At 38.0% G+C, this 18,877-nt stretch overlaps 1 protein-coding gene across 4 annotated transcripts in view; it reads left to right on the top strand.

The window, feature by feature from the left end:
* TPK1 (thiamin pyrophosphokinase 1) overlaps positions 1-18,877 on the top strand; it is a 304,414-nt gene that overhangs the window by 115,306 nt on the left and 170,231 nt on the right. For 3 of the 4 annotated variants that reach the window (XM_074541251.1, XM_005486976.4, XM_005486975.4), the window contains one exon: positions 1,831-1,900. In XM_074541251.1, the coding sequence (XP_074397352.1) occupies positions 1,831-1,900 (70 nt within the window). Of the gene's footprint in view, positions 1-1,830; positions 1,901-18,877 lie in introns of those variants that run through there. The other variant, XM_074541253.1, reaches the window with a different exon arrangement.

Raw genomic sequence — 18,877 nt, forward strand, 5'->3', positions numbered from 1 at the left:
TTTCAGTCCTTTCAGTATTGCCAGTCAGTCTCTCTGGGCCTGGAAGGAACACTCTGCCCTAGTGTGGAAGCAACAACTTCTTTCATCTTGAGTGCTGTAGTTATCTCACTTGTGCATCTCAGAGCAAAACTGATAAAGACTGCTGAGACAAGATGGTCATTTTCAGTCTTTAATAGCTTATCAGGTTTTTAAAACCTCATGAAAGAGCTGTGTGTTAGTTAAATGCTGATTAATAGGGAAGCTTATGAAAAAAGATACCAATTAATGTTTGATTTTGTAATAGTGTTAGACTTGTCTCTTTTCTCTGACTTTAATCTGTATAAACAAAAGGATCACAAGAGAACAGCATGTCTCTGCTTGTTTAAATCAACTGGAATTAGTGGCACATGCCCCTTGCAGTCGCCAAGTTAGGTGGAAGTGCTGAAAATTATTGTGGTTTTGTACCAGGATTATCCAAGATTTAAAGCTAAGACAAAAACCACTTACTTTATATCAGAAGAGTCAAACAGTCTGTGGAAAAATATAGGAACTGTAATAAAGTTACCATTTTTGTCTTATAGGAGGGGGGAAAAAGAAAAAAAACAGTATTGTGATTATTAACTCTTGGTTATTTTTCTTTCCCAATTGTTATGCAGGTTGCTGTAAAGCCACCATAGGGGACTTTCTGCCTGGGTGAGAAGATAGTTGTGTTTACAGTGCAAGTTCTCACTTGTGACAAGGTGGAGGATCCATCTGTAGATGGAGGGTGGCCTTTTCAGGTTTTAATATTTGCCTGTCTGTAGTTTAAGCTGGCTGGGCAGCAGGTTCAGATAGATAGAAATGTAATTAATGAATCCGATTCATGCTAAGAATTTTAACTATATCAATATTTTAGAAAATATTTGTTAAAAAGTAATAGAGTAAAAAATATGTAGTTAGTGTCACAAAACAGATATTTTCAGATGTTAATGAGAAAATAGGATTCAGGATGTAGTTTGAGATAAGTAACATCCCAAACAGAGTAAGCCTCGGGATAATTAAGGAATCAGACTTGAAATGGACAAAATTGGGATGATTCCAGGTATCTATGAAATAATAAGGCTTATTTTTGGAATATAATGCTGGCTTCTATAACACAAGACTTGGGGTGCATGTGCAACCTGTGGGGTTGTTCAAAGGACAGGGACGATGAGGAGAAGCCTTCATCACAAGAGACCACCAAAAACCAGAAGTCCCCTTAGAAACAAGCAGAGCAGGCCCTGTGCGGTACAGTGATGTAGATTTCAAGAATCAAAAATAGGAGGAGATTTATGGGAAAATATTGATGGATATGTATTAGCTTACAGTATATTAGTTTTGTTTGGATTCCTTTGTTTTTTGTACGGGAGGTAGGGTGAGAAAATCCAGCCCCCAGTACCCCGGTTGGGTTTGTACCCCGGTCAGTTTTGTTTATGCTTTATCCAAACCACTGCCAAATTATTTTTGTATCTGCTTGATTATATTTGATTGTATTATTTTATATAAAATTGCTGCTCAATTAAAATTGTTGCTAAATTCAACTTTGTTGTTTGTTGAATTAAACAAATAGAACTTTATTCATAAGAGAAATAAGCTATTTGCATGTGCAGTGGCGCAGTCAGATGAAGATTGGTACTAGTCTGATCAAAACAGTTCAAATTTCTATTTAGAGAAACAGGGAAAGCAGTCAAGTACCAGAAGCTAAAAGCCATACAAGATCTCAAGCTTATTCCCTATGCCACTATGAACAATTAATTTACAGAGTGCTGTCAACTAGTTGTGAGTTTTTATTTATAATGCAAATGTGCTGATGTTCTCTTTCTTCACTTGCAGCTGCCCTGAGAGCTTGTGCTGATGGAGGTGCCAATCATCTCTACGACATCACAGAAGGGAGCCAGGAAAGGTATGTCAGCAATACATTTGAAGTCATTCAAGTCATCTTTTCTCAAGGAAAGTAAGATGTGGAGGAGCAGGATCTGTTCAGTTACTTAAGTAGCTGCTTGCTCTGTGCATGGTACTTTAATGAACTGTAGCGCGTAGTATAATATTTTCTCCACATTATCCTAAATTTTTATTCTCATCTCCAATTTATAAAAACACAGGTAGTCTGAAACATCATTTTCCCTAAAGCCCACTGGTCTTTTTTCCTCTTGAAAGCTCTGCTCTCAGTCTGTCTTATTTTGTGCATCCATCAGAGTTAGGCCTCTGAAAAAATTTGCTGTGTCCCTAGCAAGGGTTGCCTAGAGGAGCGTCTGATGCTTGTCACCATGAGCTGAAACAATGTCCTCTTCATTTTTCATGAGGCCTTAAAGGAAATCTACTTACTTAGACTTCCTAGGAAGTTTTCTTTGTGAATTATTTTTAAATAGCATCAGGGCATTATAAATGACCAAAGGCAAGTACAGACACTATCTATAAATGTGTACACTAGGTGAGGAAATATGACTGAAAGAATATGGTCTTGTTTTCTGCAGTGACATTTAAAATTGTAAAACATCCCAGGTTTCTGCAGCTGAGGCGTTGAGCAGGAGTTGTGATGCAAAATACTTCATTCAAATTATTTGTTATTGTTGTAGTGGAACCATGAAACACTGTACAAACTTAGCTTACTACGGATTCTTTTTGCTTGTATTTAGGATTTTCAGGTATTTTGAACAAGAATTCATAAATAAGTATTTTCATAAAAGTGAATTGATACACTGACTCTTGGAGCAAAGGAATGAGAAAGGCATCTGATAGAACTTACAAGCTTGTTTTTTGAACAGTTTTACTCATACAGCAAAATCTGACACATAGTTTGCTTTTCATCTCATGGAAAGTGTATGACAGGGACAAGAGGAAGCTCAGTTTCCTCCTCTCCTTCAGAAAAAAAGACAAGAGTTAGAGAGGAAGGCTGTAGTCCGAAAGTAAAAATTAAAGTAAAAATTTCTTCCTTTGTCACCTGTGAGAAGTTTACCTAAAGTTCTACAACTGCCAAGACTGGAGTCTGGGAAGCACTACTGTTGTAATCTATGTTTTATAAAATTTTATTTGTCCTTTTCTAGTAGTTGCTCACAGAGCCATGGAAAGAAAACTTAGGCAGGTGTCTGTTTGAATTCAAGACCAACTTGCAGCAAACAGTTCTCTGATAATGGTGATGCTCTCCAAATAACAGCATTTGAGAGCATTTGCTTTACCTTCTCTGGTAACCCATTCATCTGTTCTGCACATATTTATGTTTGTATTAAATAAATATAATTCAGGGGAAAATGAATGATTGTACTTTGACTTAATAGTCCTTTCAGTCTTACATACTTGGCCCCTGGAGTATTCTTTTTCTCTATCTTTCTTCTTCTCATCTTAATTGCTTTGGTTTGGTATATTTTACCTTCAAAGCTGTTCTTTTGAAACTAAAAAAAGGAGTGCTTAATTTGGATTTTTGTCTTTAAAGAAATCATTCTGCTGGAAAGAATATCCATTTACTTCTTTGAAGTATTTTTTCTTTAAATTCCCTGTCTGTTATTATTAAAGAGCTGTCTGCTCAGACGGTACTGACATACTAATAATTTTTAATGCTGTCTTAACATTTTAAAACTATACTTTATTCAAAACCTTGATATCTAACTGTGTTGTATCAAAACCTAAAAAAAAACAATAGTCCTTTAATTTTAAGGATATTATAATATACAACAGATATAAATAAAGAATTTGGTTGATATTGTGGGCTTGATTCCCAGTGACACTAAATTTTATGAAGAATCCTTTAGAATGGGAAATACTGATAACACTTTGGGAAAACAATCACTTGCAGTATGGTGCTCGTGTACTGGAGATATGTGCTGTGTACTGGTGCTCTTCCTTTGGAGATAAGTTTATATTAGAGATTCACAGAATAGGTAAAGTTGGAAGGGACCACAGTGGATTGAAGAAGCCCTTCTTGTCTTTGAGAGCCTTGGCCATCTTTAATCCCAGATGGGTCTTGACCATCTTCATCTTATTTATACTCACTGTGACAACCTCCCTGTATTCATTCCAAGTGTCCTGACACTGATTCTATTTCCTGACTCTAATTTTCCATATTTCCTGCCTACACTCAAGTAATGACAGGAGTTCCTTGATCATCCACAGGCCTCTTTCCCCTTGGCCTGATTTCTTTCTCACTGGGATGCAACATGCTTGGGACCGGAGGAAGTGATCCTTGAATATCTTGAATATCAACCAGCTCTCTTGGACCTCTATTTCCTGCAGGCCTCATTCCCATGGCATTCTTCCAAGAAGATCCCTAAAGAGGCTAAAGTTAGCTCTTCTGAAGTTCATGGTTACAATCTTGCTGCCCTGCTTCCTCCTTCCCCAGACTGAACTCCACAGTCTCATGGTCACTACAGCCAAGGCTGTGCTCATCATTCACGTCTCCAACAAGGTCTTCTCTGTTTATTAGTATGAGATCAAGCAGCACACCATTCCTTGTGGGATCATCCACTTCTTGTGTCAGGAAGTAGTCATCAAGGCTTTCCAGGAACCTCCTGGATGGTTTGTGCCTCAGTGTGTTGTTTCTCCAGGAGATGTCAGGGTAGTTAAAATCCCCCGCAAGAACCAGTGCCTGTGACTTTGAGGCTGCTTTGAGCTGCCTGTAGAAGGCCTCGTCAACCTCCTCCTCCTGCCCAGGGAACCTGTAGGAAACACCCACAACAGCATCACCCTTACCAGTCTGTCATTTTATCCAAAGTCATAAGCCCTCCACTCCCTCATCATCCTCACCAAGACAGAGCTCAATCCATTCCAAGTATTACCTCATTCATAGAGGGCAACTACCTCTACCACACCTTCCCAATCTCTCTCCTGAATAGTGTATAGCCCTTCATGACAGCATTCCAGCCACGGGAGTTATCAATCTCCATAATCACAGTGGGATCTGTGACTGCACACAGATCTATCCTTCCTCTGGTTTGTTTGCCATACTGTGTGTGTTGACCTACAGGCACTTTATAGAGGTATTCGATTGTGTCCATATCCCAGAGGGATGATGCATAGTCTTTCTACTGCTTGTGTCTTTGGATACTTGTGTTTAATCAAGCTATTCCCTCTTAAGTCTCCTTTTGCTGCTCCCATGGTTGCTGTAGTTCTTCTTTTGAGCAATTCTTTAACTTGAGTGCTGAACAATTCTTTAACTTGCTTTTCATTATGTTGGCCTATGCCAGTGAATGAAAAGCAGGAAAGGGTGATTCAAGAGCCCCCCCCACGTCCATCTGTTTCCTGTTTCTCCACTGATATCTTGACTTGCTTTTGTGCTAAACCCATCAAGCAAAGGAAGTTCACACCTTCCTCTCTATAGCATTGCACAGCCTGACATAGCAATGAGACTTTATGTCATGGGTTTAATATATGTAAGATGTTATCTATCTTCCTCTGGTTTTGTGGTGTAATTTTTATGACATTTTTATATTGGTTTTCCCATTTTCTCAAAAAATCTGAGTTGCCATTATTTTTGTTTAAACACAAACTTGTCCAAGAAAACCTTAATTTTTGTAAGTGCTAACAAGGAGAAACCATGCCAGGTTTTTTCAATGATATATGAAAACAAATATCCTTCTACAGCATGAGGGCTAAGAGGAATAACCAAAAGGGGAGAATAACTTTCCCTTAAAGAGGCTGGTCCTTGGGACCTGTCAGTACTGGGAACATGGGAAAGGCAGGAGTGGAAAAGGAATGAATGCTGGTACTTTTCCCTCTCTGACTCTACAGCCCAGAAAGGTTATTTTCCTTAGACTGTTAACACCAGTTCCCACTTAGAAATAAGGATTACTGCTAAACCGTTCTTGATTGCTAAACATTTGCTGCTAATCAGAGTTACAGGTGAGTTGGTGATCTTTATGGGTTCTTTGCTGTGCCTCATTCTGTCTGCCTTCCCTGTCCAATTTTGAATTTTCTTGAATCATTATGAAGCACTGCTTTCCACTTCAGCATTAAGCTGTTGTTTATCTGTATCACACTGTAAAACTTGTTTCTCAACACCTTGTGATTACATCTCAGGACATTGATTAACCTGGGTGTCACTGGCTTTGGAGTATACAAAGGTGAAAATGCATTGAAAACTATCATCACATTGGAACTTTTAAAACCAGGCATTAGTTCTTGTGCCTTGGATACTGTTTCCCAGAGAGATGTCAAATCCAATGTGTACTCAGGTTTTGCAGTGTTAAGAGCATCAGGTCAAAGAGGGGAGTGGTGAGCTCTACAAGAGGAAGGATAAACCAATCACGAAAAATACTGGGTTTCTGGAGTTCTGGTTAGTATTTCAGACTGACTGTGTGACACTGGTTGGCTTGCCTGCAGTCACTGAGAACATCACTTTCACTACTCTTTCAGTTTCTCCCTGTGAGCTGTATAAAATGTAAGAGTAGCAGTAAAACTGGAAAATGGTAGCATTTTCTACATATTAAACATAAATGAGGTGAACTCAGGTAATGCATGAAAACGCAGCTGCTACTATACAATTCTTCTCTGAACTGGCTGTAAATGCAGGCAGCTTCAAGAAGCTCTACAGGAGTTTTTAAAAATTAGGAGCAAATTTTGTAGACATTTCCAGTTGATGCAGCAGCTAAATTTCAAATACAGACCTCAAAAATGTCTTTTTACAATCAACTTATATCTTTGAAATCCCTGTCATGATGAAATTCCACGTCAGCTTTTGCTTGCCTAACTTCATCCACTCCCAGGCAGAGCTCTGTGCATTCCAGCTTCTCTCTTAAGGAAAGGGCAACTCTTCCCCACTTTCCTATCCTGTTCTTCCTAAAAAGCCTGCATCCCTTCATTGCAACACCCAGTCATATCTCTGTGATCCCAACAAGATTGGAGCTCTGCAACTCTTTGTTTTTCTCCCAAGCTGCCTGCATTTTTCAGGGGGTTTATTTTGAATCAAAGTTTGAAAGCTAAACAAAAGTTTAACCTTTGAATAGGAAAACTAAGCTAATATGACTTCCATGAGGAAAGGTAGCCATCATCATATATTTGCCTGCATGAAAAGTGGAAAGATGAATCGTAGTGTCTGGATATTTTGACAGCTTTGTGTGTGCATTTTAGCAATTAGTGAAGGTTAGTAGTGCCTTAGCTACTTCAATTGGCTATTTATAGGTTACACTGAATTTGACTAATCTCAGAACCAGTGCCTCCATTGACAAGACAACCAAAAGAGAAACCTCTGGACAATAGCTAGCAAAACCCATCTGCAAAATGGGATCTATTTTTCCTGAATAATCTTCTACTCATGGAAAAGTGAGTCCCTGATAAGATTATTAGACTGAGAAATTCATACATTACTGTGTTCCATATTGGCTTAGAAGTAGAGTACTTATGAAGGTAATTAGCCATTGACATTACTTAATGTACAGTTGAGAGGAATTCTTTGCTTGAACTCTTCAGATTAAACTGAGTATTGTTTTTAAGACATCCTATATTCAGGCAAAATTTAGGGAACTGATGCAGAAAGCACGGAGTGAGATTATCTGAGTATAGAGTTCTACATGAGGAGTCCAATGATCCTTTCTTGTCTTTAAAACCTGTTCATTGTATGATTTGGGGAGGATGTGAGACAGTTATACTCATGAAGTTTTTTCTTTATTCATATTGATATGAGAATATGTTTTAGTGCTGTTAAAAAAAAAAAACAATATAACCTCTGAAACTGTGAAGTCATAGCCAGCCCCTTTGCTGCTAGTAGTGAAGAATTCTTTGATTTGAGGGATTACAATCCAAAAGCCAAGAAAATTGGAAGCTCAGGCAGTGCTTTATTTGTCAAATGGCTTAAAGGAGATCTTTTACATGAGACATCTTTGCCTGACATAAAAACTATAGCAGTGTTCAAAGATCAAAACTAGAATCTTGTGTTTATCATAATAAATTCTTCAGGAGTGTTCAGAAAAAAAAGAAACATCACCCTATCCACAGTTTCCTCCTTTAGGAAATACCTGACTTGGGATCTATTTAAAAAGTTTTAGAAAACAGCCAGGCACCAACAAATTTAAAGAAACCAAACAAATCTATCTCTTAGTGTTTGGAAGGATTAATACATTTGAAGTTACATAATGTGTTTGCTTCAGGTAATACAGATGAAAAAGTCTCAAGCTACCTCAGGATCATGTAATTTTTTGCTTTTTTCATTTATATCTTCAATTTAATTACTTTCACTCGATTGCTTTTTCAAATACATTTATATTCCAGTAGCTGTGCACTGTTAAGTCAAGATTTCTTTCAGACACAGTGAAGAGTTGAGGTAGCAAGGCATGAATATCATGAAATATGCATAGTTTCAGTCCTCAATTTAAACCAAAATTAGCTTCCTGTATTGGAAGGGGTTTCCTGAAAGTATTAGGGCAATAGCATCACTAGGCATATCAGACTTTTTTGGTCTCTGAATCAAACGCTTACAGAAATTATGAGAGTTGGAAATCACTGGTCTATTTTTTTTACTGCTAGGTTCACCTTCATATTAACCAGCTGTATGAGTCAGACCCAGGAGTATGTATTCTTCTGGAGTAAAGGAGTTATTTCTATTCACTTAATCATCTTGAGCTATAAAGAAAAATCTGGGAGCTACACAACTATTGGTTGGGATTCACTTGAGAATTTTAGGAGGGACAGAACTACTCTTTTGCATATCACAAGAAGTGGAGATATATTTTGAGAGAGACACCAGCAACTGGGTTTTCTTGGTGGTGGTTTTAAGTGAACTTAGTACATTAACCATAACAGAAAATTGGCAAGTTTTGTGGGTTTTTTTTAATCATTCCATCAAACTGAAAATCAAATGGGAGATAATAATAAAACATTTGATCTTACAAATATTAGCAGTATCTAGGTGAGATTCATGTTGAATTTCTATTGTTTTTGCTATTTAAGATGGTAATTGTAGAATCATAGTAATATTTATGACTAAAAATTATGGGAGGTGACAGTGCTGCCTGTTGTGACCCATGAAATTTATAACTGTAATAGAAAAAAGACTTGCTACCCTTGCAGAAGCTGTGAAATGCTTGGCTTTTCATCCCTGAGTTACATGTGTGTACATAGATGTATGAATGCCTTGTTTCTTTTATGTCAGGAAACAGTGGAAGCTAGTAACTACCTAACTACAGGAACATGCTTTCTTTACAGGAGAAGAAATAGCAGTGCTCAGTAGAACCTCTGGATATGATTCACAAGAGGCAGATGTAGATGTACCAGGTTTTGTGTAGAACAAGAGTGAGAGTAATATTGTCTACAGGTTCAAGTGGAGAACTGGGAACCAAGACTTTTATTTTGTTCCTTTATTAATTTGCTCAAAGTCATGCACTGAGTTACAAAATCATCTCACATTCTCAGTTAGTCACCTTTAAAATTCAGGAAAATAGTTCCTAATAATAAGTGAAATTCTCTCCTCATTCACATGATCTCATTAGAGTTTCTGATACTTCCTTGTTAAAAGATGAGCCTATCAAAGGGCCAGGTATCATTCCTCATGAGATCAGTATTTAATAATGAGTAGTAAGTTCTGGGTGGAAGCAGACTTGATCTCCATGAGAGCTCCAGGGATCTTCATGCTTTGGCATAAATCAACTGGGTTTTTTTTTTTCATTTTTCACATACCTCAAGATATTCAAAGATGGCATTAGGACCCTGTTTCAGTCACTCAACAAATACTAAGCATGAATCTCTTCTTTTTTGAATAATTCTAATCTTGCTTAGGAGTAGATAAGAAGGACCAAGACATAAGTCTGGGGAGATGGAGTGATGAACAAATACAAAACAGGTGAACAGTTCAACTTCAGAAACAAGGTCTCCTGGCTGCAAGTGATGTGTTTTGCCCATAAAACTGCTCTGTCCCAGTAAGAGCACCATAAAGCAAGTTTAAATTTCCAACCAGGAAATCAAAGGGTCATGATTTGTTCAGAACAGTAGTTCTAGAGAGAGAGAAAAAAAAAGGCAGGGTAAAAAAGGGGCTAAGAAAAGGAGAATAAAGGGACACTTTCAATTAATCCCAGATCTTTCAATCAGAGGGTCTGTACTGCTTCATCATATTCTTCAAACAGCTGCATCTCTGCCCCTAGAGTACTGTAAGTAGAGGAATGTCATTGCCATCTGGGTGATTTCTGGCTTTATGACATGGTAAAAATCATTTATGGCCACCCCAATGCTAGAGGTTAGGACTTTGCAGAGATAAAATACCTGTGCATTGAGTCACATCTGGAGCAAGCAGCTTCAAAAAGACTTCTGAGCTGGCTAAAAAGTGCTCAGCACTTTATAGTGCTTTGGTCTGTTGTGCCTAAGGAGTAATTCTCAGGATTCAGGAGAAGCTGGCTTTGTGCATAGTGTTAGGGTGAAATGTATGCCTTTGCTTCCTTTGTGTCTCTGACTATCAATAGAAATTAAGGATTAAGCCAGCAATGTTTGCTTTTATGGAGCAAAGCTTTCTACGGATGTTTGGGGCAGTCTGGGGACTGGGAGTTTTCCTGTTCTTGAAACAAAGCAAAACTGCAAAGTTCTTATGAGCCTCAAACCAAGCTGGGTCTTGGTGCAATAGTACTTGTAATTTAAAATGTAAAGTACTGATTTTATATTGCACATGTCAAGAATGATCTTAGATTTGAAAGAAACTCTGTTAAGACCTGAGAAGAATGCCAAGAGCAGTATTCAATTAGGGAGCACAGAAATCCATGTGCTATCAATGCCTTAAAATGAATGCATGTTAACAACTGACCTTGAAGTTGACTAATCTGCTTTGTTGCACTTCAGACATTTAGGTAGGAATTACTAGTGCTATAGCACCCATTCTCTTTTTTGGTTTTTGTTTTTGTTTTTTTTTCATAGCCTGGAAAATATTGGGGAAGAGCAGGTATAGTCCTTTGCAGTTGACTTCAAATTACAGTATATTGCCTAATGGGACTGAACACAAAAAATACCCATAGATAAATTATTCAGATTAGTTTTTGCCATCTCTAAAATATTATTTTAGTAAACTTATTAGTGATTGTTGAAGCATAAACATATTCTGGGTGTTTATTGCTTGGTTTTCTTTCCTATTCTCTTTCTTCAGTAGACTCTGCTCTCTTTCTATAAATATGTGAATGCCAGAAGTTCTGACTTTTAACAATTTGCAATCAAATGGACACTTTTATTTTCAGAACAGAAGATTCTATTCTTCAAATCTGTTTAAATTTAGTGTTAGTGAAGCCAGAAGCTTACGAAGGGGAGGACTTTATGTATTGTAGACTATGATGAGAAGTAAAACTTGAGAATATAAATACATTCATCTTTATTTTTCTTAGTTGTTCTGGCAAGATTTGTTTTTAAATCTAATTGTATTCCAAGAGTGGTTTCATTTTACGAATGGACTCTTTTCATATTTTCATTTGAAAATGTTTTGTGCCACAGTTGTTTTCACAGAAAATGCTATCAAGAACAAGGAACTGTTCTAAAACTGTGATCAAGGCTGCATTTTACTGTTGATAACTGAGCATATTTAATAAGTTTACCTTTTAGGGTCAACAGATAAATACCCTGTGCCTCTTCTGACAAGGCTAAACTATAGAGCAAAAACTGCAGAACCAGTTGCAAAGCCATCCTCATGAAGGGTTGAGCATCAATTAATTGCTGGTTGATGGAAAGTTGGATTAGATAAGGTTGCCAGTCAACCCAGCAAATTCTGTCATTTAAGACAGGAGGGTTAATCCTTATTAAAAAATTTGAGCTCTGAGCTGTCACAGAATAAGTTTTGTTCTGCTGCCAGAAATAACTTGCTCAAGCATGTGGATAATGTGTACAGTGGTACCTCCAAAGCTGCTCTTGGATACACTTATATTCCCAGAAACTCAAATCTTCTTCAACTAATAGTTCATACAAAAATCACACTCTTGAGTGTGTACACTCTTCTCCAACCACCATACTACTGGCCTTATTTAGATAACAGCCTGTGCTCCATTCTTGCAAAATGGTGGAGGAAAAAATCTTGTAATGCTTTGAGTTAGTTGTGTTAAATAAAAAAGGAGATAAATTGCTGTCTCTTGCATACAGACTTTAAAAAAAAAGTTTTAGTCAATATAACTAAATGTAGTGAATGTCAGTTATAGAGAAATGTAGAGAATTCTGATTTTTGAGCAAGGGACGAAAGATCTATTTTTGATAACAGATAAAATGAAAATACATCAGGCAATAATGTTAAAAGATAGTCAAAAGCCTGTTGGAAATTGTGTAAGCTGTACAGAAATATCTTGCATACTGATCCCAAATAAATGAACAGAATAATTTCTGATCATGCAGCAGGTAGATTAGATCCAAGGTTACAGTGTCTTAAAATCAATGGAAATGAATCAAGGTTCACTGGGGTTGTGTTTTGATGCTTTTCTACCTGTGTGGGACATTCCACACGAGCAAGTCTAGAGGCTATTTGCAAATGGGTTTTGGTGTCTCTGCAGGAGCCTGGATCAGTATCAGCACATCCTTCAGCTCTGACTCATTAACTCAGCTATGAAATAGGGAGTGTTTCAACTCAAATATGCACTAAGGCACTAAGATGGTTTCTGATACCAGTGTGAGCATCTCCTGTGTGCTGTGGGCATTGCCTTTACTTGCAAATATTTTCCATTCTTATCTTTTTGTAAGCACTTGTGTACATATCAGCACCTCAGGAAAGATTAGCACTGCAAGGATGTGAATAGAAGAGTGAACTTCTGAGAGATGAGAGAAGAGAGCAGTAGATAAAGGGCTGGACAGCAGCTCTAGCACACCACCAAAATACCTGTATGTTGCAACACAGTCTGAACGCGGAAACATTCAGAATAAAACTACATCTGTCCTGCACTAGTTCTTTTTAGCTCACATAGGGGCATGTGTACGTACTGTACAAAGAAATTATGGAATTGAGCTGAGGAAGAGACACATTCAGAGTCTATTGGCTTTGGAGCAAAGTCTTTGTTTGTTCCTCTGATTACCAAGGAATATTAAACTGCCTACAAAATAAAAAGGGTCAGACAAATAATACTTGAGAAAGAATACAGCTGAACATGGTTGAAAGTTATGTTTCATTCTAGAGAGAGAAGAAACAAACCAAGACCAATGGCTATCTCGGTGGGCACACAGCATGAAGATCCTGTAGAAATTATGTTGCGGCTTTTTTCAGGATTTTGAAACTTACCTGGTGAATGAGGGGAACTGCAATTCTGTGCAAGCTTATCAGTCTTGTTACCTTTTTACTGTTACTTAGGTATTTTTCTTTATTGTCACAGCACAGAAGTAGATGGGGCTTGTGCTTGTTGAATAGGGGCACAAATTTCCTTTAGTACAAATTCAGGACATTCTGTTGACTTAATTGGTAACATATTAAGCACTACATGCCTAAGCAATTATACCCTCTCCATGTATTGCCCTGAATTCTTGCTTTATAACTAATGTTTTACATAATGCATCACTTCTCCATGGGGATTGCAAGCAGGGAAATCACCACAGCTGGATCGAATGTTTTCAGCAACCTGGTGTTGTTCCAACAACCTGCAAAATGGATGGAACAACAGCGCGATTCCTACTGTTCTTTATCAGTAACCATATCTTCCAGAGACTGGGAATTTTTATCGTCCATTTTTATCCCTTTTGCTTTAAAAAAAAATCCCAAACCAAACAAAAAAATCTTTTTACTGTGTAATTATTGTTTGAGCATCTATTACTCTGATTCCAGCATTGGCAATAGTTGGAAATTTTTACTGCTTACTGTATGTGAACCAACTTTGAGGTGCTCACAGAGTGATCAAAATATTTAGATTATTTTAAATAGTAGGAGTAAGATCAGGAATGAAATTAAACCTGTAGCAATAAATTATTCTTGGTCTAAGAATAATTCTTGTTTTATTCTTGGTCTACCTCTTGAGGGATATCCCACCTATGCAGAGTACTTAACTCTCATAGTGCCTGGCTTTCCCTGGTGTTTAAGAAACACCAGCTGGAATAAGTTTCTCTCTTTTGAAGTAAAGCTGAGTGGGGAGTTGAAGGTAGTCACATCACTAGTGACTAATGGGGATGTGTAGATAAGATGTTTTGTATCACAGAGTACACATGTGCATGCAGTTTGCTCTTCATTTTCTCCAGTGTTTTGATCTCTGTGTAAAAGGTATCTGGCAAATTAAAAAAAAAAAGAATAGAAGCAATAAAAAACCATATAGCTCATCCCCTTCATTTGTTCATTGTAAGTGTTTTGCACAAATTAGAGTGACTATCTAAGTGAAAGGAAATGTAGGGGTTTGCAGCTTGAGACTAGATTAACTCATTGGTATGGAGAGACCTAATAGGATACCAGTGAAGAAGATTGATAAGGATCAGCAGGTTAGAAAAGGTGTATTTTTAGGGTGCTTGATGTATGAAGCAATGACAGAGGGAATAGCAATGGTAATGGATAAAAGTTTGTGCCTTTGGACTTCCCCTTTTTCCTTCAGCATAAAAAAGAGACTGGTATGCGAGTGTAGCTCAAAATATTTTCTAGGAGACCAGTAGGATTTTTAGGTCAGCTTTTGTTCTTTCAGGGTTTTTTTTTAATCTTCTGAGTGGGTAGTAGAGTGATTGATTGATTGATTGATTGTTTCTGCAATTGGTGTGTGTGACAAGTCCAGTGATGTTCATTGTTCAGTGGTGGGCATGCAGCTGTGGGCCAGAGCAGTGCCTGTGGCTGTCATTCCCTCTGCACAGAAGCAAGGCCACTCTACAAAGACTTGGAATCAGAGTCGTTATGCACCAATGCAGCAGAACCCTGAATATCTCTGTTTCTTTCTCAGCAGGGTTTTTGCCTTGGTGTTAGGTGTATCTAAACAGGTTAGGGACAGACATAATCGAAAAAAGCAAAAATTGGAAGGAAGGGAGAAAAACAGGGCACAAGGAAAAAGATGGGAAGAAAGTAAAAATGTTTTTGATACTAAAGCTGAGAAGGAGAAAAGTGTCTGGAAGAAACCTAGCTAATGACTCCAGTGGAGCAACTTGTTGTTCTGTAACAAGAAGGAAAGAAAGGCTTTACTGTTTTCCTCTGCAAGTTCCAGCAGTATCCGTGGGAGGATTGATGTTTTCTAATTTTGTAAGCTGCAGCAGGGGTGTTAAATATTGGTGACAGATCAGATTGGAATCGTGCACATAAAGGTATTTTGAGTAGTGAGGGAAAGACAGGCTGTCCCAAAAAGACACTTGAAAAGACTCAGTAAAGAATTCAGTGCCTTCTTCTTTCTTTTTTGCTAAAACATCATCTGTGAGGTTTGACAACAAATGGTTGTAATTAATGAAGTGACAGATGTGGATGTCAATATCTCTTCTTTCTGATGCATTCAATTGTAGGAAAAAAAGGAAACTATGCATAAGGTTATTTTGGGGTGGTTTTGTACAGGAGGGAATTATATGAGGTGCATGCATGGCTTTTTAGTTCTCAGAAGAAATTCTCAGGATGATGAGGAATCCATTTTGAGGAGTTAACATTCCTAGCAAGTGAGTTACTGGACGAGCACCTGTTCTGCAAGCACCAAATCTGTTCTGATTGGCACCAAGGACCCAACATGAATCCATTGTTGGAAGCTTTGCAGCAAAGCAATGAAAGGAGTTGGACAAGCTGTGGTTCTGCCTCTCATCTCATGAAGGGGTTACTGCTCTCCCATTTCCATTCACAGCACAGTGTTTCAGCTTGAACAGCACTTTCTGACAAAGACAGGAGCTGGAACTGTACTACACTGTCATTTGGCTTAGAGGGATATTTAAGCTTCTGCTGGCTTAAAAAAAATAGGAACTAAATGGACAAATCCCTCCTCATTTCATTACTCCCTCTTCTCTGCCCCACAGTGAAAGTAATCGGGAAGAGCATTCATGATCATGTTTACTGTAATGACCCTCTCCTCTGGGGATACTCTTGTGGCATCTTCTAATGTTAATTTAGTATTGATTTATGATTCTAATTGATATGCTCTAGCTCTTGTTCATTAAGTGACCACATGCAGGGTTCTCGTATTTTGTGTGTTCCCTGTAAAAACCTGTGCACTTCATTAAATCTCAGCATTAAAGAAAGTGTTTCCAGGCAGAGCAATATTCCAACAGCACATAGCAAATGTGCAAGAGGGTCCCAAGGTCACAAACTCCTTTCAGAGGTTAATTAAGTCTGAAAGAAAGGTATGCTGTTGTAATTAAATAGTAATGAATGAGAGGCCAAGAATATTTGGTGCATAATGCAGTACCATGAGGCAAAGCCAAAATCATCTGCAAATTTATTGTTTTATTTTGTATTCTATTATAAAATACCCTTGGGTGTCAGTGTAATTTTTATTCTCCAACTTGCCTATGAAAGAATGGGGATTAAGTGGTCAGCACTGTCATGCATATGTGTGATCATAATACACCTCAGTAGGGGTTTCAAGATCTCTAATAGCATTCCCAGCATGCTGAGGAGGGCTTTCATCAGGAGTGTGATGCCTTCCCCATTCTGCAGGATCACATTTTAGTCAGAGGGAAAATGCTTCCTTTGCCATGTTCACACTGGAAAAGCCATGGCAAGTTTTGCTTTCTTTTAGTAGCACCAGCAGAAATACAGTCATGTTCATGACCCTGTTTGAGTTCATCAAAATTTCCCTTTTAGCTCTTGTGCTTCTGGGATCTAATATTTCAGCCTGTTCAAGTGCATTAGGCTGGATCATGACACAGGACCATACACAAGTTGTCAATCCAAGTGAACTTTTTCTTTGTTTTCCCCAACCTTCTTTGAAAATTAGCCAATTCTGACATTCACGCACTGACTTGTTCACTCTGTTATCTCTGAAGAGTTAATTATTGCAATCTCTAAACACATTAGAGGAATCTAGAGGCCAAAAGCATGAGTTCCCAGTACGTTGCAGCTTTTATTCTTTATTTCTGTGTTTAAAAAGTAATTTTAATTATTTTATTTTCTCATCTGAAAGCTGCATTTGCAAACAGTTTTTCCCACGTTGTAAAAGACAGAGCTGGGGAAAACTGCTCCTACACACTCCTCCTCCTTGGAGCTCTTCCATGCAGCACCATCAGCCAGGAGCGCAACTGAAAAGAAGTGGCACTTTTATTCCACACCTTGGCCTCTGGAAAGGCTGCATTGGCTCATGAATGCTGCAGCCTGTCCTTCTTGGGCCTTAGAGCTGGTTGTGACCCCATGGCTTGGAACAAAGATATTCTCCACCTCCCTCTCTATCAGGGACATACCTATCCAAGTAAGGGAAGTGGTGTTTTTTAGAATTAGGGAGCCACACAGCCTGAAACACTCCAGATGGGATCCCCAAAAACTGTTGGTGGGTGAAGTGCACCTGAGGTTCATTGCTACCAGGAGAGAGTGGGTATGCTGCACTTCCTAGAGTACAAGGAGCTGGATTTGAAGGTGAGAATGGTCCAAAATCTTGGTGCCTTTCTATCAGCATGTAATTCCAAGTTCCAATTTATTACCAGCTGGCTGGCTGTAGCTGGCTGGTGCGGGCTTGTTTTGCATTGGAACTTAGCAGGTATTTAACAGCATTTAGGCAATGGCTTTACTTATAATCAAGAAGGTTTATCTGTTAATCTTCAAGAGGACTTTCCATTTCTCTCCAAGAACAATTACAAAAGTAATCTCAGTGACAGTTTTTCTGCCAATAAAATATGTATCTCTTACCTCATCATCAGGCAGATAGGTCTAATCCTCCTAACTTCACACATTTTTCAAAAACTTATCAACCTGAGAATTAATGTATTACTACCTGCTGGTATTAAAATGTGTAGAAAGAATTATCTAGTAGTGAATTTTGGACTGAAGGAATGGGTCACACTGTCATTCAGATGAATTACATCTTCTGTTGAATGACATCTCTAATGATGGTTACACTCCATGTCACCTGTGGTAGTCTTCAGGCTACTCCCAGAGCATCTCAATATATACTAATTCAAAGTGTCTGATTCACAGCTCATCTGTGCCCAGTCTTTTCCAGAACATTTCCAATACTGCATCCATTCAGTGTTCTCCTCTCCCTTCTTTTAGTGCACATGGTGCAGATGGCTGCAGGGATATTAGACCTCTGAATGTCTTCCCTAAGGAAAAATTACTATAACTGTATGTAAGGGGAATTGCTTTTAATAAGAGCTCATCATTGTACTTGTATTATTTATAGGCAGATCTGTGTCCTTAAGATCTAGTTCTCATCCTATAAGAAAAGGTAATTAATGTGTTGAAATCTAATAAAAGATTAAGTCGAAGTGATTATGACAATAATAGAACTTAGTAGAAAAGCAGTTAAGGGTTATATGATTTTCTTAATCACAATAAAATGTGAAGTTCATATGGGGGTATTATTACTTCTTTTTTTTATAATAAGCAGGGCACCAACAGCATCAGGATTAAGACTAAATTGTTTTCAGCTACTCTACTTGATAGAAAATTACTTGTGCAGAGGCCAAGACAGGGATTTTTTGGAATATGTGTTACTTATCAAGAATGAGGTATTTTCTGTCTGAGTGCTTTTAGCCCACACAGACAAAGAGAGGGAAAGGAGAATGATTGAGGAGGTACATGTACATTTGTAATGTTTCTAATGCCTCAGTCCAGTGCACAAAGTTTTTTTCTGTGATTGCCACTTACAAATAAGCACAAATCTATACATTGACCTGCATCTCATATCTGTCAGGTAGGTAGTTATCTCAATGCTTTCATTTGTGCTCTGAAGTGGCAGTAAACTAAATGCTGCAGACACAAACAGGAAGACTGCCTCAGGTTCTCTTCAAACTTCCCTCCACAGTACGATTTACTTGCTTTAGATGAAACATTAATAAGGACAGCCAGCTTGAGTAACAGGCAGTAAGAGCTTGGTAGGTAGATCCTAGCCTGGATATTAAAAGCTTAATAATAAGCTGGAGTAACACAAATCTA

This window comes from Zonotrichia albicollis, chromosome 1 (assembly GCF_047830755.1).
Source record: "Zonotrichia albicollis isolate bZonAlb1 chromosome 1, bZonAlb1.hap1, whole genome shotgun sequence".
NCBI classification, from domain to species: Eukaryota; Metazoa; Chordata; class Aves; order Passeriformes; family Passerellidae; genus Zonotrichia; species Zonotrichia albicollis.